General features: G+C 56.6%; 11 protein-coding genes across 11 annotated transcripts; 6 read left to right on the top strand and 5 right to left on the bottom strand.

Moving 5' to 3' along the window:
- Nucleotides 1-2271: 2271 nt before the first annotated feature.
- On the bottom strand, nucleotides 2272-3921 carry HRG_01833 (amidase domain-containing protein; the record flags this gene model as incomplete). Its single annotated transcript, XM_044860304.1, has 1 exon — nucleotides 2272-3921. The coding sequence occupies one exon, from the start codon at nucleotides 3919-3921 to the stop codon at nucleotides 2272-2274; it is 1650 nt and encodes a 549-aa protein (XP_044723937.1).
- Nucleotides 3922-5753: 1832 nt separating this feature from the next.
- On the top strand, nucleotides 5754-6494 carry HRG_01832 (ras family domain-containing protein; the record flags this gene model as incomplete). The annotated part of the gene is made up of 1 exon (XM_044860303.1): nucleotides 5754-6494. One exon carries the CDS (start codon nucleotides 5754-5756, stop codon nucleotides 6492-6494), a length of 741 nt encoding a protein of 246 aa, XP_044723936.1.
- Nucleotides 6495-6894: 400 nt separating this feature from the next.
- HRG_01831 (dolichyl-phosphate-mannose-protein mannosyltransferase domain-containing protein) lies at nucleotides 6895-9356 on the bottom strand (the record flags this gene model as incomplete). The annotated part of the gene is made up of 5 exons (XM_044860302.1): nucleotides 6895-7538; nucleotides 7598-8360; nucleotides 8429-8981; nucleotides 9042-9172; nucleotides 9222-9356. The coding sequence occupies 5 exons, from the start codon at nucleotides 9354-9356 to the stop codon at nucleotides 6895-6897; spliced, it is 2226 nt and encodes a 741-aa protein (XP_044723935.1).
- A 758-nt stretch (nucleotides 9357-10114) lies between these two features.
- HRG_01830 (zinc-ribbon domain-containing protein) lies at nucleotides 10115-12048 on the top strand (the record flags this gene model as incomplete). Its single annotated transcript, XM_044860301.1, has 2 exons — nucleotides 10115-11152; nucleotides 11206-12048. The coding sequence occupies 2 exons, from the start codon at nucleotides 10115-10117 to the stop codon at nucleotides 12046-12048; spliced, it is 1881 nt and encodes a 626-aa protein (XP_044723934.1).
- Nucleotides 12049-12426: 378 nt separating this feature from the next.
- HRG_01829 (mitotic-spindle organizing gamma-tubulin ring associated domain-containing protein) lies at nucleotides 12427-12773 on the bottom strand (the record flags this gene model as incomplete). The annotated part of the gene is made up of 3 exons (XM_044860300.1): nucleotides 12427-12495; nucleotides 12557-12634; nucleotides 12702-12773. 3 exons carry the CDS (start codon nucleotides 12771-12773, stop codon nucleotides 12427-12429), a joined length of 219 nt encoding a protein of 72 aa, XP_044723933.1.
- Nucleotides 12774-13122: 349 nt separating this feature from the next.
- On the bottom strand, nucleotides 13123-13963 carry HRG_01828 (chromosome segregation protein spc25 domain-containing protein; the record flags this gene model as incomplete). Its single annotated transcript, XM_044860299.1, has 2 exons — nucleotides 13123-13670; nucleotides 13735-13963. 2 exons carry the CDS (start codon nucleotides 13961-13963, stop codon nucleotides 13123-13125), a joined length of 777 nt encoding a protein of 258 aa, XP_044723932.1.
- Nucleotides 13964-14367: 404 nt separating this feature from the next.
- On the top strand, nucleotides 14368-17484 carry HRG_01827 (RNA polymerase i-specific transcription-initiation factor domain-containing protein; the record flags this gene model as incomplete). The annotated part of the gene is made up of 5 exons (XM_044860298.1): nucleotides 14368-14491; nucleotides 14548-15372; nucleotides 16039-16516; nucleotides 16569-16651; nucleotides 16769-17484. The coding sequence occupies 5 exons, from the start codon at nucleotides 14368-14370 to the stop codon at nucleotides 17482-17484; spliced, it is 2226 nt and encodes a 741-aa protein (XP_044723931.1).
- Nucleotides 17485-17815: 331 nt separating this feature from the next.
- On the top strand, nucleotides 17816-18618 carry HRG_01826 (PITH domain-containing protein; the record flags this gene model as incomplete). Its single annotated transcript, XM_044860297.1, has 2 exons — nucleotides 17816-18060; nucleotides 18192-18618. The coding sequence occupies 2 exons, from the start codon at nucleotides 17816-17818 to the stop codon at nucleotides 18616-18618; spliced, it is 672 nt and encodes a 223-aa protein (XP_044723930.1).
- A 402-nt stretch (nucleotides 18619-19020) lies between these two features.
- On the top strand, nucleotides 19021-20133 carry HRG_01825 (ribosomal protein l3 domain-containing protein; the record flags this gene model as incomplete). The annotated part of the gene is made up of 1 exon (XM_044860296.1): nucleotides 19021-20133. The coding sequence occupies one exon, from the start codon at nucleotides 19021-19023 to the stop codon at nucleotides 20131-20133; it is 1113 nt and encodes a 370-aa protein (XP_044723929.1).
- A 270-nt stretch (nucleotides 20134-20403) lies between these two features.
- Nucleotides 20404-21035, bottom strand: HRG_01824 (cytochrome oxidase complex assembly protein 1 domain-containing protein; the record flags this gene model as incomplete). Its single annotated transcript, XM_044860295.1, has 2 exons — nucleotides 20404-20912; nucleotides 21005-21035. The coding sequence occupies 2 exons, from the start codon at nucleotides 21033-21035 to the stop codon at nucleotides 20404-20406; spliced, it is 540 nt and encodes a 179-aa protein (XP_044723928.1).
- A 683-nt stretch (nucleotides 21036-21718) lies between these two features.
- On the top strand, nucleotides 21719-22415 carry HRG_01823 (uncharacterized protein; the record flags this gene model as incomplete). Its single annotated transcript, XM_044860294.1, has 2 exons — nucleotides 21719-21818; nucleotides 21886-22415. The coding sequence occupies 2 exons, from the start codon at nucleotides 21719-21721 to the stop codon at nucleotides 22413-22415; spliced, it is 630 nt and encodes a 209-aa protein (XP_044723927.1).
- Between the last annotated feature and the right edge of the window lie 14 nt (nucleotides 22416-22429).

Genomic DNA, 22429 nt, shown 5'->3' with positions numbered 1-22429 from the left:
GCTATTCGCATAAGGGATTTTCCGATGATCTGCCGGATCTGGTGATCTGCCGGATTGCGGCGACTTCGCACGCTCAACATCAATCGACAATAGCTCAACAACAACGGTGCCAATTGACGTATCCTTTGATTTCCTGAATCATGAGAAGCAGTGAAAGTCTGGCATATATTTAGAACTTTTATCTAGGCGGCGATGCGCTGCGGTGCTGACATCAAACCAAGCAACGGCCAAAATAGGATGCCGACAGATTGTGTAAGTCATTTCAGCCAACACAGCAAAAACAGAACATTATTGGCTTTCATCGTAGGCTTTAATCATGTGGGATTATCCCCATTCTATCCATAGTGCAGAACTTGGCTCAGGATACTGCCAAAAATGGGGGTTGGAAGGGCGAGCTGGATAACTTCATTCTACGCACCCGTAATGAGCCAGATTGAACGTGATTCGACGGTACAAGCATCTTCTGAAAAGAACCTATCTATGCATCTGAATGTAAGGTTTATTTTTAGCTTGAAATTCAGTGCGCGAGGCTCCGCTTTCACACCTGACAAGGAAAGACGTGCACGAAAATTGAGAAATTCGACACCCTACCCTAAAACACGTATAACATGGATGAAATGGGCTTTCTATTCCTTATGAGCATTTGAACGAACAGGGTATTCCTCTTATTATAAAAACAAGGCAAAATTGCTCGGCGTATTAAAAATGGCAACCCATCCTCCATTACGTTCAAGATGTGCGTCAGTCAGAGATGGCATCGCTGCCCCCATTTCTCATCCACCAAGACAAGCCAGCACAAACTCTGGACTTTTGGTTCGTGAAACGTGAATCAAGTCGTCAATAAATATTTTTAACACGTCAAAAACGAGGTGGACGAATCACAATATTGGAAATGAGCAGCTCACCGGTACGTTCGACCGGTTTACCAGGGCGAAAGCTCGAAACGGTTGTGCTTATCGCCTTTTGGTTCCCGATGGCCACTTAACCATTTTAGTATCGAATTTATGGAGTGGTGTGACCGGCACCGACTGATCGTTGTGGTGTTTCCCCCTCAATCCATTCATCGGCTGCAACCCTTGATGTATCGTTATTCAGCCTCTCTCAACAGCGTATACGCATGATCTTATCCAGTACACAGACAAATCAAAAAGTTTCATTGGATTGCTGAAATCGAAGATCTAGACTGTGTTTTGGAACGCTTTCCAGGAAGTAGTCGAGAAGTCCTCTGTTGATGCTGGCCGCAACAGCCGAAGGCTGAGCAGCACCCTCGGGAGCCCTCAATATGAGTTTTAAGTGCTTGATATGAGAGTTAAAGTATGCAGAGAACAAGTAGTCACAAGAACCAGCGCAGGCAGACCGGTAAGGCTTCAAAAGATGATCTCTTCTGCTGTACAGATTCTAGTGCAGACGAGGTGTTTAGCTTTAAAAATGTGGCTCAAGCTCGCCAAAAAATGACAGTGAAAGGACTCCAAAAGAAAGAGGAGGCTCTGAAGAAGGAGGCCCGAAAGCTTCAGCGACAGCAGAAGGCAGCGGAGCAAAAGCTCTCGCTCTAGAGAAGAGGAAGCAATGAGAGGCGGAAATTGGGAGAAAACGACGGATGACGGAGGCCGTGAAGCAAAATAAGGAGATAAATTGGCATTATTAACAAGAGCTGAAGATTTTGAAAGTGGAAAAGCCACAGAAAATGCAGAATGACCGACGGGTGGCTTCTGAGGGTCGCGAGAGAGTCAGGATGTTCACGCTGCAAAAATTGTCACTCTTCCGTTCACACCAGAGCGGGCCATAGCATTGCAGGTACCAAACAGACTATATAATAACGCAAATAACAAGGCAATGATAACTTCAAACGACATATCCTGTCCTCAAAGGCCCTCTTTAGCTGTTGATAGTGATCGGGAGGCAATGGGTGCATTTCGGGGACTTGCGCGATCGGAGAGTAACAGAAGACGACCTCGATGGCTGGATGACTTCAAAAAAAATTGAGTGACATCTTTGAGCATTATTAACTGCTCTTATAAAATTTTAGAACAATTCAAATAGTATTCGTGAAGTTATTCTCAGTTCTTTGCTGGAATGCAATGAGCCCAAAATCCGGCGAATCGCCAGATCCGGCAGATCACCGGAAAATCCCTTATACGTAATATTACAATACGAATTTCCGTCTCAAGGGTATATGATGAAAGGCAGTTAAAGAAATAAACTCTGCCCACTTAGCATACACGTGAGAGTGCTGCCATCCCCTGCGCTTACTGCTTCAACGATCGGAATTACCTAAGAGCGCAAAGCTCGTCGCCTTACCCTCGCTTCTAATTCGGACGTAGGCTTGATATAAGGCGTCATGTTTTTTCTGAACATAGTTTCTTGCTCGAACGCATACGCGATGCCCAATAGTTGTTCTTCGCTCCACTGAGGCCCCAAGAAAGTGATTCCCATAGGATAGTTAGTGCCGTACACCATCAGACCATTTTTGTCTGTCGCATAACGATCGTCTTTGAGCCTTTCAAAAGGTACTGTGATGAACGGTTGACCGTTGGCATAAATTTGACGATTGTATGTGTCGCAGAATGGTATGACGAATGCATCGACTTCGCCCTTGTTGAATGCGGCCGAAAACCCATATTGACTAGCAGCAGACTTCATTCGTGAAAAGTTTCCCCAGACTAAGCGAGATGCCTCAGAGTTGTTCAACGGCGGCGTCTCGAGGTATGGTAAGTGCCCACTATTCGCTGGGTCGTTCCAATAATTTGGATATTTGTCCTGAGTATATCGTACGAGATCAACGGTAGAGGTGATGTTGTTTGGATTTGTGATCAATTTCGAAAAATATTCCGCAAGATTCGCCTTGAAGTCGATCTGGGCTATATTCAAGTAGTGATCCGACAACACATTTTGAAGTCTATCCATGGTTCGACCATCGTCTCGACCGTCGAAGGCTATATCAACTATTTCGGCACCTGCATTTCGAAGAACCTTTAGTGCACTCTCGTCAACCGCACACGACACATTCGTGTGGAGATAACGAGCGTGACCGATACGCTTTCCCTTGAGACCGGAAGTGTTGCACGCGCCGACGTAATTAGGCACCTGACTGAATGGAAATGCGGATGTATAGTTATCGCGTTCATCGGGACCTGCTATTGCCGAGAGAAGATACGCAGCATCTTTGACCGTCCTGGCCATTGGGCCAACTGTATCGAAATGTTCGGAGTATGGGATAACCAGATGTCGAGGAACCAGTCCTAATGTTGGTCTGAGGCCGACAATATTATTTGCTCCAGCAGGACCAGTAATTGAGCCTGTCGTGTCGGTCCCAACGGTTGCCCAAGCAAGGCCAATAGATGCCGCTACGGCGCTCCCGGAAGACGATCCCATAGGGTACTGTCGAGGTGAATATGCGCCCACCACCTTACCACCGTAGTCCGGTCCGGATTGTTCAAAGCCAGCCCATTGATCCATATTTGCCTTGCCAAGGATAATTGCTCCAGCCGCTCGCAGTCGAGCAGCAACTGTACTATCTTCTGGGACCTTGGCCCCAAGCAAAGCCTCGCATCCAGCAGTATTGTTCATTTTGTCGTTGGTAGCGATGTTATCTTTTAGCAGAATGGGGATTCCATACAAAGGTTGATCTGTCATAAGTCGCCCCCCTCTTGCCTTGTCCAACGCCTCAGCGATAGCAAGGGCATCTGGGTTGACCTCCGTAACGGCATGCAACTCCAAGTTTGTTTCGTCGATACGAGCAAGGTATGCCTTAACAAGATCAGAGCTGGTAAAGATGCCGCTATCAAGCCCCTGCCGCAGTTCGTCGAGCGTGGCATCGAGAAGCGTAGGAAGTGGGTGCGCTGCTTGCTCTAAAGGAACATTCAGTGCAGCCACCAGATGAGCCGCGCCAACAGCGGCAATCAGGGCCCTGCAAAGTATCATTGATACTACTTTTTGAGGGAAACTCTAAGAAAGATAAAAAAGGATGCCCAATGGAAAGTGGCTGTGACGGTGCGCTTTGGGGTGCTAACTCGGGAGCAGCTGCTTTGCATTTCTTGTACTTGCTGAAACTTTATAGTAATTCAAGACTCAGGAAAAGGTACCGTGGCTTTGGTACTTTTTAAGGAGCGCAAAGCCAACTAGAAGCCGCCAGCTGCAATAACCACCGGTATTAAGGTATCAATGCCCGTATTACCAAGGATTCTATAAACTAACTTTCTTGAGATACGTACTTATGCGATCAGCCTATTTTAAGGCCTAATCTACGCCATCTTACTTTTCCAGGCGAAAAAGATAAGATATAAGGATTAAAGCAACCTCTATAGCCCCTCTACTAGCTCGATATTAGATAAACTTACGAATTCAAACTGGCTTGGCTGTCTAAGACAGTAGGGGCTATACGAGAGCAGATGCCATATTATTTATATAGAGAAAGTATCTGTCTATATTTGCCTCGGCCATTGTCTATTGACTCAGCGGGCGAGGATGGCTAGGGCGGATGCAGATCGGTACCTTTTCTATACCAACTCGTATTACCGGTAGGACCTCTATATCCCCATATTGCCAACCTGCCAAGCCTGTTTGGATTTATGAGTTTCTACGTGTAGGCAGAGAGGGCGGTGAGTTTTATATGCCTGCTTTCTATAAATTAACTAAAACCAACACCAAATTAGACCAGTCTTGGCGATCGACATCGGCGTGGGGGCTGCGCCAAAGCCTACTTATCCTCGCTGCAAGACGGCTCCAATTTAAAGAGTTTCTACGGCACTCCTTAGCTAGTAGAGCTCATGTCTAGAGACAAGGAAGAGGGTCTAGCATTATAGAAAACAAGCAAGAGTATAGATGGAAGCAGAGAAATAAGTATATAAGCCATTTAGAACCTAATTTTTATAAATACGACGCGGTTTAGTCTATAACTTATCTTTAAGTTAATGACCTGATCTATAACGCCTTGAAAAAATCAAGGCAGATCTTCCGTCCGGTTAATAAGATGCACGTGCCAATAGTGCACCACTATACCCCGATTAGGATAAATCCTCAGCGTAGATAAATAACTTTAAAGCTGCTCCTCTCGTATTTACAAGTCCACCTCTGTTTATAACAACATATCGAGCTAGCAGGGGGCCCGCCACGGCCGCATGAATGCCTTCAATAGGCAAGGTTGCCAAGGAATATGTCGATTAGCCAGGTGTATGCTCGTTAATTAGTCAGAGCCTAAAGAGATCGGCCTCGACCGATTTCGCTCCAGCGTCAAGGCGGACTGACTAAGCTTACCTAACGTGACAGCGTCCTTTCCCTTAGCCACCTCTGATCAAGACACCCACCGTCTATACCAGGTACCTCCCAATAGCGGAAGCGGCTGCAAGGTACTTGGCCCACGTCAGGCCCACGAAACTGCTCCCATGGCGAACCAAGGCTTCTCAACCGCCACCAGCAGCTCTCCGTCTTGAACAAGTGCCCGTTTCTCCGAAGCTCTTCCCCGGTGCAGGCATCTCGATTCGAAAATCGCATACGTTTCTTCTTTTGGCTACATTTGCTACATCCATTCGCTTCTTCCTTTGGCATAAGTCTCCCAGCCACTGGCTGGCTGGCTAGCTGGCCACTCCCCGTCATCGGACCTCTTCGACTTCATCCCCGTCGATATCTGATCTGCGATCGACAATAACCATACGACACTACAACCCAACTATCCGCTCAGCTCGAACCCCGCCGTCGTCCTCCTCGTCGTCCTCCTTCTGCTCCTCCTCCCCCGCAGCAGCTGCCCCGTCCTGCTCATGGCATCGTCGCCGTGGGACTTCATCGCCAAGTTGGTCTGCATCGGCGACTCGGGATGCGGCAAGTCGAGCCTCACCATCCGCCTCTGCGAGGGCCGCTTCTCTCCCCATCACGACGTCACCATTGGCGTTGAGTTCGGCTCCCGCATCGTCCCCGTCGGCCCGCCTCACACCAAGTCCCCCTCACCCTTCTCCGCCCCCGACGGCCTGCCCGATCCGCCCCGCGACACCAGCAACACACCCCAGAAGCACATGAAGCTCAGCCTCTGGGACACGGCCGGCCAGGAGACGTACAAGTCCGTCACCAGGTCCTACTTTCGCGGCGCCAGTGGTGCCCTGCTCGTCTTCGACCTGTCGCGCAAGCAGACCTTTCAACACGTCACCGACTGGCTCAATGACCTGCGAGCCATCGCCGAGCCCGACATCGTCGTTATACTGGTCGGCAACAAGGCCGATCTGACGCAGCAGGAGGAGAACAAGAGAGAGGTCACGAGGGAAGACGCCGAGTCCTGGGCCAAGCGCAACGGCGTCATGGAGTACGTCGAGACGAGTGCCAAGAGCGGCGAGAACGTGGAAAGGGCCTTTATGAGGGTTGCCGAGAGGATATTCCAGAACATTCAGGCTGGCAAGTATGACCTCAACGATCGGCGATCCGGTGTCAAGGGGCCGAGTGCCGGGGGAGGCCGGCAAGTGAGATTGACGGGCGACGCCAGCAAGGCCGCTGGAGGCGGGTGCTGCTGACATTGGAGAGCACGGCTGCGTACATACGGCGCATGATACCCCCCCAAAGCATTCTGCCCGCGGATGCTCGTCGGGTCGACTCAAGAAACAAGGCCTGCTACAGTCATGTAGCGATATTGCATAATGTACACTTGTGGCTGGCACCGTCGCCACGCCTTTCAAATTACGGAGGAAATACAGCATTGCATGAGACAGACCGAGTCTCCTCTCCCGTACCTAGACGTGCTCCTTTTGTGGTTTTCCTCCTGGCCGTTTGACGCATTCCCAGTCCCAGGCTGGTGAAAATCTCATCACGTCCCGCACCTAGATCCTTGTGGCTCTTGGTCCCGAGAACGTTCACCTTCCTCCAACATCTCTTGATGCAGAGAGCGTAGATGACTCCAAACATGCCCGAAGCTCCTCAATCAGAAATTCGCCAGTTCTCGAACCACTTCAGGTAGCTGTACTGCTTGTTGGACCCGGTCATTCCCCAGCAGATCGGGATAAAGAGGATGTAAAGGCCGATGGTGACGGCGTAAAGGCTGCCGTACACGGCGCTCTGCACCACCTGGTTGCGGTTTCTCACAAGCCAGTCGACCAGGAAGCCGAATGTGAGGATGGCAAAGTAGAGCGCCGGATAGTAATGATGCACGTATGTGACTCGGGCCATGACGACGAACGGCAGGTAATGCAAGAACCACCCGGCGGCCGGATAGATGCCAGAGTAGTGAACCTGGTCAATCTCCTGCTGGTTCAGGTCCTTCATCCCACGCTGCCATCGCAGCAGGTACCACGTCACAACCAGGCCGGCGACCACCAGGCCGGCCGTCGTGCCCCAGTAAACGAAGGGGTTACCCAAGAGGAAGTACTTGACGATGCTGTCGTCCCAGCCGCACATGCGAAGACCGACGTGCAGGATAGGCCACTGCCACCACTGGGAAGCTAGGTCATCCTGCTTGTCGGGGTCCGGCACCAGAGCGTTGTTGGACGTCATCATGGCCACGTTGAGATGGACAAAGTCATGGAAGAAGGGCGACTTATAGACACCAGGGTCGCCAGGGGGCACTAAGGGCAAGTTAGCGACGGCGGCAAGCATCTTGCGCACGGGATGTCTGCATGCTTACGCTTTTCGTTCCAGTGGGCTTCGACATTCCAGTGCGTGTAGGTGTCCCGAGGGTTGTTGTCCTTGGTGCAGGTAACCTCGATTTGTCTAAAGCCCCACTGAGGCAGGTTCTTGTTGCCGGCTCGGAGGTAGCAGCCCAGGGCTTCATGCTTAAGACGGAACGCGGTTGTGAGAGTCCGAATCCTGCTTCGGTCCCGAGATGCAGGGTCACGGACAACCTCAATCTTCCAATGGTCCTTGTTGTCACCGATAGTCAGGTTGCCGTAGCTCGAAACCTCCTTGTCCGACTTGGTGATCGGGGCCGCGATGTCGTGAGAGTGCAGGTTGCGCCCCGTCTGGGCATGGATTAGACGGATAACCGAGTTGTCGCCGATGAATCGAATGTCCTGAGACTCGTGATCATAGTCGAGTTCAGCACGGTTCGGATAGATGAACCAGTCATTGTTGGCATCCTTGTGGTGGTAGCACGTAACCTGCTGCTGCTGGGAGCCCTCGGGGTACGTCTGGACGTGTGAATGGAGCAAGCCGCCGCCGTAGCCCATGTTCTTGATCGTTGCCCGCGACCCAAGGGCAACCTCAAGGGGGCTGTCCTTTCCGACCTCGGTGCCCTTGAGGTTGGCCTGGAACAGCGAGCTCATCTGAGCATCTCCTGGGCCAGTCTTGTCGAGAATGGCAAAGTGCAGGGCGAAGGACAACAAATAAATGAGAAAGGGGACAACAATCAGACCGACGACACGGGTGACGACGTGAGCGCCAAGGGTAGTCTGCAGGAGCGGATTAGAGCCAAGACACGGTTTGCGGCGAGCGAAATGGGGGTGCGCGGGTCACTCACTATAGGCATCTTTGTATCGCCAAATTTGCGCCAGAGATCCTCAACCGTATACAGTCCAACCAGCGCAGTGACAAAGAGGCCGACGAGCTTGACGCTGCAGACGCATCCAATGCTCAGGCCAGTCATGAAAAGCCAGAAGAACCACTCGGGCTCAAAGCTAGAGTGTCGTTGGTTGTGGAACTTGGCCCAGCAAAAGACGGTGGCGACGGTGCCGCAAAGCAGCATGGAGTCGAGGAGGATGAATCGGCTGATGGTGGTGTACGAGTTCTCACAGAGCACCATGAGCGTGACGAGCCAGACGGCAGGTCGGCGCAGATGGAGCTCTCGAGCGGTGTAGTAGGCCATGGGGATGCAGACAATGCCGAAGAAGGCGTTGAAGGCGCGCATAAAGGCAAAGTTGACATCCTCGGGGTATTTCTCGCCAGACTTGAACTCGAAGGAACCGTTGTAGCCGGCGAGGACGCCAGAAAGCCCGACAAGCATCTTGCCCAGGGGCGGGTGGACATCGAAGTAGTATTCATGTTTGATGTAGTAGCTGCCGAACTTGCCAAAGCTGCAGGGCGCAGGGTCAGTGAATGCGGAGAGACAAACGGAGGTGCGGTCAGCAGCTTACTGAGCCTCGTCCCATGTAACAATGTCACTGATGCCAATCTTCCAGAGGCGCGTGACGAAGGCGAGGGCCGTGAAAAGGAGAGGGGCAAAGATTGGCTCCCACTGCTCGAGCGTGTTGACAAGGCTTGGTTCCTGGCGCAATGTCAGACGAGAGTTCCCGCTCCAGCTTCAATCTCCTTACCTTCTTAGCAAGCTTCTTCTTGTCATCGACGCGGTTTGCCTGGTGCGAGATGGCAGCTGGCGATTCGGCGACACGCTTCCGGAGCCCGCTGCCGAGGTCAGCTCCGGAGGCAACAGTGGCCTTTTCGGCGGCCATCGAGGCGGATTGGAGGACGACGAGATGCGGGAGACTCTCCGAGAATGAGGGGTGATGTTGACGTGCTGCGAGTGGGAAAAGAAAGGCGTCGGCCTGCTCCGCCCAATCGCTTCGTCCGAGGGAGCTGGTGTGGATTAACGGCCGGACGAGCGGTAAAAATTCAAAGACGCTCGAGCATTGACGCTGGCAATGGGGAAAAAGGGGAGGAATTAAGAGGTCAAGAAACCCGAGGGCGCGTGAACGCTGCTCAGGGGACAAGAAAGGCCGGTGAAAGGGTGCGGTGGGCGGCTAGGAATACAAAAGCCTACCCCTAAAGCTCGAGCCGAAGACGACAATAAAATGCCACCTATGCCTTGGCGCGACGCTTGTGGAGGTGTGAAGAAGCTCTGTGTGGCGCATCCATTGTTGGACATGGCGGGGGAAAGAGCCGCACCAGCCACGGTTTGAAAACTGCGCCCCAGTCTCCTAAGTCCTTGCTCAATCACATGTCCGTCGTCGACATCCTTCTTAGTCAGGACCAGTCCGTTCTTGGTCTTATGTCATCCCCGTCATTCCCTCGGATCACGACGACACCCAGCAACCTACCTATCTTCCTCTCTCTGCGCCGCATCGTTCCTCGCTGCTGAGCCCGCCTCTCAGCTCGCTTCTCTCGCTTCTTGACAGGCCGCCGCTCGTCCCACCGCCAACCTACGGTCCTCGCCCGCCCGACGGTGTCATCGGGGCGGCTCCCGTGCCTGCCCGCCGTCCGTGGCGACCCAATGTCCTCCCTCGTATCCGAGTTCCTCATCAACCCCGTTTTGCGACAGGCTCGCCGATTCTCGGAGATATCCCGCTCGACTTTTGCCGGCGATGACGACCAAGCAAACCCAACACCTGCGCCAGATGCCGTGAGCGATCCTGGCCACGCCGAAGATGCGGCTCCGGAACAGGCGGGTGCGCCTTCGCAAACGCCCGGACCCCGGCCTCTCAGCACCTCGACGCAAGAGACAAGCGTCGAAGAATTCGAAGAGGCCACGACGAGCCCCGCCATCCTTGACGAAATTTCTCGAGACCATCTCGGCTTCCCTCCAACCCCCAGAAAAGGTCGAGGCATTCCCGAAGACGACGGTATGCGCGAGCTGCGGAGGCGCATTCATGCCATCAACGACCTAGAGATACCGTCCTCGGAGAAAGCCAGGCTCATTCATGAGGCACTGCTCGAGGGATACCGTGCTTCCCAAACCGCTTCACGCGACGGAGCGAGCCCCCTTAATGCCGAGCCGGCCGGCCCGACCTGGGAACATACAAACTCGGCGCGACCCCTGGATTCTCTCAAGTTTTGGCACAGTCAGTTTGGCGATTCGCCGTCTGCCGAAAAATTTGTCCTGTCCGAGAACGATATTGCACCGACCTATGCGCCCATCCGTCAGTCCAAAAGCCCCGGCAGCGCAACTCCGACTAAGTCGCCGACCACGCCGCCAGGCCTGAGTCCCCCGCTTGGATGTCAACACTACGAACGCAACGTCAAACTGGAGTGTTCCACATGTTACAAGTGGTATACCTGTCGCTTTTGTCACGACGCCCAAGAGGACCACGGCTTGGTTCGCAAGGACACGAGGCATATGCTCTGCATGCTGTGCGGGACGCCCCAGAAGGCATCCGATGTCTGCATCAGTTGCGGAGAAGTGGCGGCGCAATACTACTGCAACATCTGCAAGCTATGGGAGAACCGGCAAAGCAAGCCCATATATCATTGCAGCGACTGCGGAATCTGTCGGCGCGGGCTGGGTCTCGGCAAAGACTTTTTCCACTGCAAGGTAGGCTGCCGGTCGTGAGGGCCTCCTGAGTGGCTTTGCTAATAACCACCTAGACCTGCCGTGCGTGCATCACGACCTCTATCCAGAGCTCGCATAAATGCATCGAACGGTCGACGGACTGCAACTGTCCGATCTGCGGCGAGTACATGTTTACCTCGCCCAAGCCTGTTGTCTTCATGAACTGCGGCCACAGCATCCATAAGAAATGTTATGACCAGCACATGAAGGTCTCGTACAAGTGCCCGATTTGCAACAAGAGTCTCGCCAACATGGAGACGCAGTTTCGCAACATGGACGTGGCCATCCAGAGCCAGCCTATGCCTCCGGAATTTCGAGACACCAAGGCCACCGTTCTCTGCAATGACTGTTCGGGGAAATGTACCGTCCCCTATCACTGGCTGGGTCTGAAGTGCTCCATATGCCGGTCATACAACACGGTTGAGCTTCAAATACACAGCGAGGAGGGCGAGCAAGTCCGAGCCGCCGCCGAGAGGCCGGAGCCTTCGGTCGAAGCGACTCCGCAGTCCAGTCAAGACCCGTCTCGGCCGACAGCGTTCTCGACGAGCTCACGTGCTGCCGGTAGTGCCCTACTCTTCAACAGACGGCGCCACTCGTCACATGGGGTAGAGCTTCAGTACCGCGCCCCGGACAGGATCGCACGGTCATTGTCTCCGCTTGCCCTTGGCATGGATTCGCACCTACCGCACATGGCCGTGTATATGGACTCGGAAGACGACATTCTCGGGTTTTGGCGAGGCAACGAAGAAGACGGCGATGAGGATTCAGATGACCAGTGCGAGTCGGACTCGGACCAGGATGGCAGCGCCAGTGCGCCAGACGTCGATGACGATGAGGACGACGACGACGACGAGATCATTCTCATTGGACACAGGTAACGGGCTGTGGCGAGCAAGGGCAGGATGTTTGATGAAGTATTGTACGCGGGAAGGGCATCATGGCGGCGTTTGCATGGTCTAGCTGGATTTTTCGGGGGAAACAGGTCAAGGAAGCGGCGTTGATGGGATACAGGTGATGAGCATATCAACGGACATGGTCTGGGAGCCGGCGGTTGAGAATGCATTTTGTTTGGATTAATGTAGTCATATGATTTTGAAGCGCATCTGGAGGTGTCGATTTCGCAGCAAAGTTTATTCATCTGCCTTGCACCGTAGACTCCCATTTCCGTAACGCCAGTTCCGTTGCACCAACTCCAGCAAGCGACGCTTAACAATTCAACATGACGGATTTTTCTATCGGCCGTTGGGTCGCATTCATCATGGCCGTCTGCCCGAAGCACTCTGCTCAACGACTTGTGCCTCGTGCCGCAGCTCCTTGATTACTTGCTAGAGGCGGCGCAAACGTCATCAGCCGTGGCAGGACGAGGGGGCACCGGGGGCGACTCACAGCGAGGGCCTCGGGATTGACGCCACGCTCAATCATGGATATGCAGATGGACAAGGTGCGGCGGTCCAGGTGGCTGTTCTAGAGTTTGGTAGGTCTCGGGTCAGCGAGGAGAGGGTGCGGGCGGGCGGCGGGCGGACGAACAGACCAGGAGGATGGAAATTTCGTGGAGAATGTCGACGGCTTGCTGCGCGGCTGCGTGCTTCTCTGTGTCGGGCATGATGGCGCTGACGGGAGGAGGCTTTGCGGGGAGAGTTTGCGTCGTGGTGGTGGTTGAGAGTGGACGCGTTGGGCGCGCTGGTGTGGAATCGACGTTTAATTGCTTGTCCGTCGCAGAGGGGCGAGTCCCTGCATCCACCACGGGCACACAAACCATCACCACGGCATGTGCAGCTATTTCTTTCTCACGAAAAGTGGTATTATTCGAGGATAATTCATTCATACATTGGTATAGAGCATTTCATTCTGGTGCAGAGGGGGAATATCGTCAAGACAGGAATACCAAAAGTCGAGCCGGACCCATCTGGCAATGGCAGAGAGAATCACGATTCCAGCCTAGACTCCTAGATTCAAGCCTTCATTGCTTCCACAAACAGCTCCCGCATCCCCTTGAGCAGAACCAGCAGCTCCCTCGACTCGTTTACCTTCTCCAGCACCCTCTCCACCTTGTCCCGGTCCAGCTTCGGCCGGCAATGCTTGACATCGTAGTCCCTCGAGCTCGTCACCAGCTCAAACCACGCCTCGCGTTCCCAGTTGCGCTCGTCGACGTGCGTGTAGACGAACTTGAGCCGGTCGTCCTGCCCGGCGCCCTCAATCTTGAGGCACAGATTGGTGATCCAAAAGTCAAGCTCCGGCACGTTGTACCGCGACTGCGCTTCCTGCTGCGCCGCAAAGGCCCGCTGCGCCGCCAGCCGCGACTCAATCTCGGCCTGCGTCTGCGCGATTTGCTGCTTGAGGCTGTCGCGCTTGGTCGAGTGGTTGTCGCGCTGCGAGGCGAGCGAGGCGATGGCGGCCTCCATCTCGCGCGTCTCGGCCGCTTCCTTTTCCATCGTCTGCTGATGCGTCGCCGCCTTGACCTGGACAATCTCAATGTCCTTTTTCTTCATGCGCTGGTCCTCTGCGTTGTGGTGTGTCAGTGAATCTCGCCTGTGCGCCATCGTCTCTTGGTTGTCCGTCCGTACCTTGAAGCTCGGCCACGTTCATGCGGAACTGGTTGCGCTCCTCCAAGACGCGCTTGCGGCCTTGCTCGATGAAAGCATCGAACCTCGCGCTAAACTTTGTCATGCGATCGCGCAAGTCGTCGAAGCCAAAGTTGATGCTGGGCAGCGAGTCGGCGGCCGACGGGCCAACGGGCGCCAAGGACTGGCGGCTGAGGCTCGTCGAGAGCGATGGTTCGAAAGCGGTCGCCATTGCCGGTGCGTGGCTTGGTTGCGCTCGTGCAAAAAGGTTTTCGAAGAGATGGAGTTGTCACTTGGACGAATGCCAAGAACCTAGAGCTGACCATGTTTACCTCAGGCGTGGCTGGTTGCTGGGTCGACAGGCAGGGGTGTGGCGCAGACTCATCGCGCGCCAGTCACGTGCCTGTGATCATGAAGCTTTGCTCCAGGCTTGACGGTGAGAGTCTGCTTCCGAAAAGCGCCACAAACATGGTTATTGTCGCGTTTCCATCGAATGTTTGCCATTGGCCACTCCCATATAACACTCTGGCTACACGTCCGTTGCTTTGCCAATCTCGCCACGAACAAACGAGTCCGAAATGAAAAGAAAAACCGTCGTTGCGATTCTGACGCGTGGGACCTCTTCACTCAAGCCAAATGATTAAGAACCGCCGGCTTGCCGACCTCGAACTTGGTCATCCTGGCCTTCTGAGCTACATTCCCGCCGAGAATCCCGAGCTTGGTCCTGGCTTGCTGCATACGACCAGACTCACAACCGGCAGTAAGTTGGATGACCTGTCTCCAACGACCCGGGTCTTGAGCTTACGCTTCTTGCAGCCCTACGCTTTGACATTGTCGGCTCGTCCGCTGAGCTCTATCCGCCATCCAGAACCGCGAATCCCTGTGTTTCATCCCAGCTCTGGAGAGAGCGCCAACTTCAGCGGCGATGGCTGCTCAACACCCACCCCGAGGCCTTCATGGGCAACCAGTCCTTCCAGGGCTACCTCAAGGAAGACATGGAGCGCTTCAGAAGAGCAGAGGAGACGATTAGGCGCCGGCCGTTGCTCGCAGTCGGTCTCATGTCTGACCTGAGAGATGCACGAGCCCCCAAAGCAATGTCGCTGCTCGCTGTCGCGGCTGGAGAGTCTGGCGAGCAGCTGCGGCTCACACGCATGGATGAGACGCAGTGGCAGTGGGGAGCGGAGACAGAAGCCGTCCTGCATCTGTCCGTCATCGACTCTGATTACAAGGAGGAGGAGGCCCTGTGGGCCACGGACGCGGTGCCCATCTCGCAAGTCAAAGCTGCGACGTACTCTTCCCCGAGCAACTCTGTCCGATGGCTCTTGGTGCAGAAACCAACTTGGACGGCTATTCTTCAGCCCGAATACCATCCGTATCATGTACCGGACGATGACGCGGCGGGCGATCCGACTCATCAGCGGGCGTCATACATCAACCCAAACCCGCTGCTGACCCTGCATCACCACCAGACGGGTGGTAACGCGCATTCCGATGTGAGCTTCAATCCACCAGCGCTCAAACGCCCGCCGCAACTGGCCGTCCTGGACGAATGTGGCTACTGGACAATCTGGAACGTGTCGGGGACCTGGAAAATCGACAAGAAAACGCTGCGTCTATCCCAGTACAAATGTGGCCACATTTGTGAGGGCTTCCTTAAAACAATCCCAGCATACCCCGCTTACCCGGCTGTGAGGTATGGACTGCTTCATGTCGGCAAGTCAGAGCCAGAGGGGGGTGGCCAAGCTGCTGCTTGGCAGGCTGGGACAACAAGGCCATCACGTTTCATGCTCATGTGGAACCCTGAGCTATGTGAGGTGCTGGACGTCGAATCAAACAGCGCGCTACCCATGCCAGAGCTCTTTTCGCACACAAGGACGACAACGGATGAGATTCTCGACATTCAATGCAGCCTCCTGAACGAGGACCATGTGTTTGTGCTTACCGCTCGAAGATTGATATGGCTGGATCTGCATTGTCGAGACACATCGTCAGAGGGTGTTCTAAAGCCAGCAATTGTGCATGCTTGTTCGCACGTTGGCATCAATCACCAAGAAATAAGAATGTCGGTTACCCGAGCCTCTGCTGATGACGCCAACACCTCGCTCGTTTTCACCTACTCTTCAAAGGCAGAACAGCTATGTGTCTACTGGTTTGGCTTATCCAGGGTCACCGGCATGCCTCAGTGGCATCGCCATGTGACGCACTTGCCGGGGGGCAGGGAGATGGCTTCTCGCAGCGGCATTCAGCAGCTTCGAATTCATCCAGCCAGGCTCGAACGAGACCCGTATCGCTCCCCTGATGAGCCAGACTCTAGCCACCTGCAGCGCGGCCCCAACTTTTATCAAGTCAGCATTCTAGGAGAAGATCTCTGCGTGCGCTATTGCGTCTGTACAACATCTACCGACCCAACGTTTGATGTTTCCCTGCCTACGACGCGAATCGGGTGGTCGAGAAGCGAGCAGCGGCGGCGCTGGAAAAAGAAGCGCAAACGATTTCTGCGTCGCCTGGAGGACGCATTTGTTCTCCCGGACAGCATGGGCGAAGCCGACATGGAGTCTGCTCTCGTGGAGACGGACGAGGTGGGGGCACAGGATTCTGGAGATGACTCGTCCTGGGAGCCACGACCTGTTCTTTTGAAGCTTGTTCGGATCTCCCAAGCTATCCGCGAAGGACTCGTTCTAGCCGCAGCACAAAGGGAACCCCTGGTGCCGGCCACGGTTTTCGATGCTGTCTATGCCGTGCTGGAGGATGGGCTACTCAATGGCAGCCTGCCTCTAACGACATGGTAAGTATTCTGTCCCTCGATGATGGCTAAACGAGTGCTAAGTCACGAGTAGGGCGGAAATAGCCGACGACCTCGAACAGCCAACGGCATACCAGGCGGACGACGACGCCATGGGGGGTGCAGATAGCTTGCTTAGTATGAGCGACGACCGAACCATCGTGACACAACTACGAGGGCATGAACCATGGGAGCCGTCGAATCCACTACTTGTCCTATCGTCTCTAAAGCGTCAGCTGTCTGAGCTCTGGCTAGAGTCTACAGCGGGCAACTTGAGCGAGGAGCTTGAGCAGGTCTGGAATATTTGGGTGTCCGAGGTTGTCAGAGATGTTTTCCTGTCCAGCTATGGAGCGATGGTTCAGGACGTGCCTTTGCTGGGGGCTGGTAGCCCTAAGGCTGGAGACGAAGACAAGTCGACGGCATATCCCAGCCAGTTGTCGAGTCGCAGCCCGCGCATCACCCCGTCGTCTCAGCTTGAGCCCTCTTCAAGTGCCTCTCTCCCATCGACGTCTGCGGATTCCGCCATGCAGCGACTGAAGCTCCTTACCACGTCTCTTGAGCCGGCGAAGCTCGGGAACGCCAAATGCCCCAAGTTTTTTTCATACTGGCCAACGGAGCGTGGGGTCGATACTCGTGACTACGTTTCGAGCGTCGCAATATCGACCGAGGAAAAGTTCCAAGACGCCAAGGACCGGCTGCAGAGGAGGGAAGCCAAGCGCAAGGCTCTGGCAGAGCGATATAAGCGACCAGCTTTCATGCGGCAGGGCTTCCCTATGAGCGACGGGCCGGGGCAGGACGCAGCCAGTCTCCCGCTGAGGCCGCCTCCGATGCAGATCATGTCGAGCCAGCAGGCGGCGCCCGAGTCGTCGCAGACGCAGGGGCCATGGGTGACGATGAGTCAGCCCGTGGCGGGTGCGTTTGGAGACAGGAAGAAAGGGAAGAAGGGGAAGCGGAAGAGCGGCTTCAGATGAATGGGAAGAGTCGAGGGCAACCGTCTGGGTGCCTGGTTGCGTGCTGGACATTTCCATGCTCAGCGAGTGGCGTCTCTCTACTTGCGCCCGAATCAATCAGATAGCATTGAGGCCTGTATCTGAAGCAGCGACGATATAATGATTCGGTGACGGATGGTGTTGGTTTCAACTTGTAAGTGACGTTGGACGTACATGTAAGCGGGGCAGAGCAGCTTTCATGCTTCAGTCTCCAAGTCTCCACCGCCATCACCTAGACGTGACTCTTGGTCCGCGCTGAGCCTTGACAAGAAAGAATCGCTTTGTAAACCACCTGCGACAAACAGCCAGCATCATGTCGCACTGCCACGACGAGCACGCCGGCCACGGCCACGAGCACGAGCACGACCACTCGGACGACATCACGCCGGCGCTGCAGTCGTCGCTGTACGAGCAAATCAGCTTCGACGACATCACGACGCTCAACGAGTCGCGCAGAGACGCGGGCAAGGCCGTGGTCAAGAAGACGTGGGCCGAGCGGCTGGACGCCGAGCCCGAGCTGGTCAGCGACGCCGACGAGCAGCTCCTCATGACGGTGCCGTAAGTGGGAGCCTCCCTCCACCCGCCACTCTTCCGATGTCTTGTCCCTGCATGTACCCACCCGTATGTGCGTGCGTGTGTGTGTCTGTGAGTCTATGTGTGCAGTCTCTAACATGAAGAGGGGGGAAAAGCTTCACAGCACAGGTCAAGCTACACTCCATCCTCCTGCGCACCTCGGCATCCGCCTCGGCGCCGCGCACGCTGCACCTGTACGTCAACCGCGACGACCTCGACTTTGCCGGCGCCGAGGAGCTCGAGCCCGTGCAGCGGCTGGAGCTGTCGCAGACGTCCGAGGTGCAGGAGGTGCCCGTCAAGCGGGCGCTGTTTGGCAAGGTGCAGCGGCTGGGCCTCTTCTTTGTCGACAACTTTGGCGGCGGCGCCGAGGAGGAGTCGCGCGTCTGCTACGTCGGCTTCCGGGGCGAGTGGACGCGCCTGGGCCGTGCGCCCGAGTCCATCTTGTACGAGGCGGCGCCGCAGCCGGGCGACCATCGTGTCAAGGGCGCCAGCGTTAATCAGATGGGCAGCGGTATTGGCGGTGGGGGAGGGCATGGCATGTGAGGCGGCGGCCTCGCTCTTTCTTTTTTACACGTATCTCTTCTGGAAGGGCTCGGGGACGGGCAAAAGACCGTAGACGGCCATGGTATATGATGAGCGAAAGACTTGCCAGGCCAATGCAGCTTCATGCGAGACATGCCGGTCCTGTCGAGACGACCGCGACCAAGTCTAACCGGCCTACCCTAGACACCTCTCAGGTCCCAGGAAACCCGCGAGGACGCCGTAGAATAACCGAACCCCAGACACTATCCGCTTCAACCTCGCCAAAATTTCCAGGCACCTCAAGCAGCTTCCCACACCCGACGCACCGCACAACAGCATTCGAACCCCCTCCCCCCATCGTCTGCATTCCACCATCCGTGACAGAAAACGGGCCAGTCTCAAAACCCTCGAGGAGAGGGGGTCATGTCCTCCCGCCTCCCCATACGGGGGGCCGCCCTCCGCCGGCCCCCGACACTGCTCTTCTTCGGCGCGCACCCTCAGCCTCCTCACGCCCGACGGCGGCCGCAGCTGCCGACGACGTCGTCCCTCCTGCAGCCGCAGCGCCGCGCCGCCACCACCAGCGTCAAGGGCTGGTCGACGGCGCCGCCGCGCTCCAAGCACCGGCGCTTCAACCAGCCCAACGCCGGCCTGCCGGCGCTGACGACGGGCCCCGCGGCGGCCCTGGAGCGGCGCGAGAACACGACGCCCCTGCGCACCGGCGTGCTGGCCGTCAAGAAGGGCATGACGAGCGTCTTCGTCGGCAAGACGCGCGTGCCCTGCACCGTGCTGCAGCTCGACCAGGTCCAGGTCGTGGCCAACAAGACGCGCGACAAGCACGGCTACTGGGCGGTCCAGGTCGGCGCCGGCACCCGGCCCGCGCGCAACGTCACCAGCCCCCTGCTCGGCTACTACGAGGCCAAGGGCGTCGCCCCCAAGAGCGAGCTGGCCGAGTTCTACGTCCGCTCCCACGAGGGCCTGCTGCCCGTCGGCGTCCAGCTGCTGCCCGACTGGTTCCAGCAGGGCCAGTACGTCGACGTACGCGCCCGGTCGCGCGGCATGGGCTTTGCCGGCGGCATGAAGCGCCACGGCTTCGCGGGCCAGGAGGCGTCGCACGGAAACTCGAAGAACCACCGCACCATCGGCACCACGGGTCCCTCGCAGGGCAGTGGCAGCCGCGTCATGCCCGGCAAGAAGATGCCCGGCCGCATGGGCGGCGTGTGGGCCACGGTCCAGAACCTCAAGGTCCTCCGCGTCGACAACGAGCTCGGCATCGTCCTCGTCAGCGGCGCCGTCCCGGGGCCCACCGATTGCACCGTCAAGCTGCAGGACTCCAAGAAGCGCAAGGCCCCCGCCCTGCCGTACCGCCAAAAGGTCTTTCAGCAGCTGCTCGATAGGCATCCCGGCGCTGCCGAGGCGCTCCAGATGGCCAGGGAGCGCCATCTCGAGATGAAGCAGCGGAGGCGGCAGCACGTCGACGGTGAGCTGACGCGGGGGCCGGCTGTGCAAGAGAGCAAGGAGGAGACAGCGACGGCTTAGAGGGCAACAAGACGGCTTGGCTAGCTGGCCCTGGCAGTGCATGGGCTCACATGAAGGAAAAAGAATACAAGAGAGACGAGGGGGTTGGGCGCTGAATTGTATGATAGAGGGAGGGAGATGCACAGACTGTCAGGGGTCTGCCCGCTTTACACACGCACACACGTACATCTGGAGCCATTGGTTGCATCGTCTGTCGTGCATGCACAAACCACGTCGAGGATGGTCTAGGGCCTCAACTTGCCTTGTCGACACCCCTGCCTTGTCGCCGCGTCACTTGTTCCACGAAGCGCCCTGCTGTCTAAACCCCCTCGTAGCAAGAGCCTTGTCGTCCTCAACATCGCCGACGTCGTCCACCAGAGGCTCATCAGCAAGCAGCGCCCGAAACGGATCGCCCGCGCCCTCGAGCAGGTCGACCCACTCGCCGCCGTCGTCCATGGTCAGGCTCCACTCGGACGTCTCGAACAGGGCGCGGCTCGAGGGCCTGCGGCTGGCAAAGCGCATCGTCGCGGAGCCGCGGCTCCCGCGGACGGAAAAGGCAATGTCGACGCGGCCGCGCACCTGGTTCATCTCACCGCGGATCCAGGGGATCGGGTGCTTGAAGTAGATGTCGTTGCCGAGCAGGGCGCGGGCGCGGGGTGAGACTCGCAGCGCGTAGAGCGTCGAGGCGACAATGGGCGACGACGTTTTCTGGTAGTTGAAGATGGCGAGCGATGAGAGGGTGACGACGGCGAGAAAGAGAGGCAGCGTGCGGCCCCAGCGGAAGCGGACTTGCTTGACGTCTGGGGTGGTGCGTCTTGCGGTTAGCAGGCGGCTGTGTCGTCTGTCTTGCTCGGAGAGAATGGTGCTTCTGCATGGAAAAGAGAGACTGTACCTGGGAGCTGGCGATCTGCCCGCCGCGACATGAGCGGTCCATCACCAGGCCCCGGCGCGGGCGTCACCCATCGCCGCTGCGACGCACTTCCTCCTCGTCCTCCATGCCCCGGCACCACGGCGGCGCCCCCATGATTCAGGCCGCGGCACGCACAGTTCAAAAGCCTGCCACACCCCCGCAGCAGCATCCCGCCCCGGACCGTCGATGATGATGACAGCATGCTACGCTTCCCTGTGGCCCCCCCGGGGGGGCGGGTAAGAGGAGAGAGAGAGACGGAGGAATTGAAGGCAGTCGCGTTCGTTGATCGCGAACCCGTTTTCTCTGTAGGTGCGCACGAGATACCGATGGCGTCTAGAACAGGCGCACGCACGGTGGTGGCGGGAGAACGGCGGTTGTTGGGTGGAAGCTGGTGATGATGAATGGTGCTATGCTGTGCCGCGCTTTTTTTCCACCGTTAGTGTCGGCTGTCTACCATTTGACGACGGTGTTTATAGCACTGTACTGCACTGTGACAGGGTCCAAGGAGTGGCGTCATAGCCCAGGCGCTGATCCCGGTACCTTTCGCGAGCCCTTCACCACCACCACCACCACCACCACCATCTTCAATTTCTCCTCCACCGCGTCAAGCACCCACCCCTCAGCAATGCGCTTTATGCTTCACTCTCAACCGTCCACGACTTAGGCAAACACCTCTTCTCGTCAGAAAGGGAAAAAATGCCCCAAGTCGGGCCCACAACCGCCCGTCTGCGCCGCACGTTCCACTACCCCGACGACTCGGACTCGGACTCGCAACCCGACGCCATAGACGAGCAGGGTAAGCATACACACGCGCTCTCTCTCGTTGCATCGTTGGATAGTTTCCGTCTGACCCCCCGTCTCAGAGCAGGAAGACGTCATCGCCCGCCTCGCCGCCGAAAACACGGCCCGCAACGCCCGCTTCCGCCGCCTCCTCGTCGCCCTGCCCCTGCTCGCCGCCCTGCCCTACCTCCCGCTCCTCGTCCGCCCGAGAGTCTCGCTGCTCGCCCTGCTCGCACTCACCTCGCTCTCCGCCACCGCCTACCTCCTCCATCGCCTGCCCCCGCACCTCACCGGCATCGCGCCCCTCGACGCCTGGACCCGCGTCGCCCCCAGCAGAGATGCCCGCGCTGCGCTGCGGCCTCGCCCGCCGCTGCCCACTGCGCATGGTTCGCCGCTCGAGACATATCTGCCCTACTTGAACGCCGGGCTCGCCGCCGTGCTGGTCCTCATGGGCATGCTGACGGGCCGCGGAACAGGAAGCTTTGGCTGGGTGGGCGTGGGCAACTTGCCCGCCATCGTATACTCTGTAGTCCTGGCGGCAAAGATTGTCATGGCCAGCGTCGACCCGGAGAGGGAACTGTCAGCTCTCAAATACGACTACAAGGGTGCTTGAGACTTTGAAGCTCG

Source organism: Hirsutella rhossiliensis, assembly GCF_020360975.1.
Source record: "Hirsutella rhossiliensis strain HR02 chromosome Unknown scaffold00002, whole genome shotgun sequence".
Lineage (NCBI taxonomy): Eukaryota > Fungi > Ascomycota > Sordariomycetes > Hypocreales > Ophiocordycipitaceae > Hirsutella > Hirsutella rhossiliensis.
The sequence above is the reverse complement of the archived record's forward strand: the minus strand, read 5'-3'. Positions and strand labels throughout refer to the sequence as shown.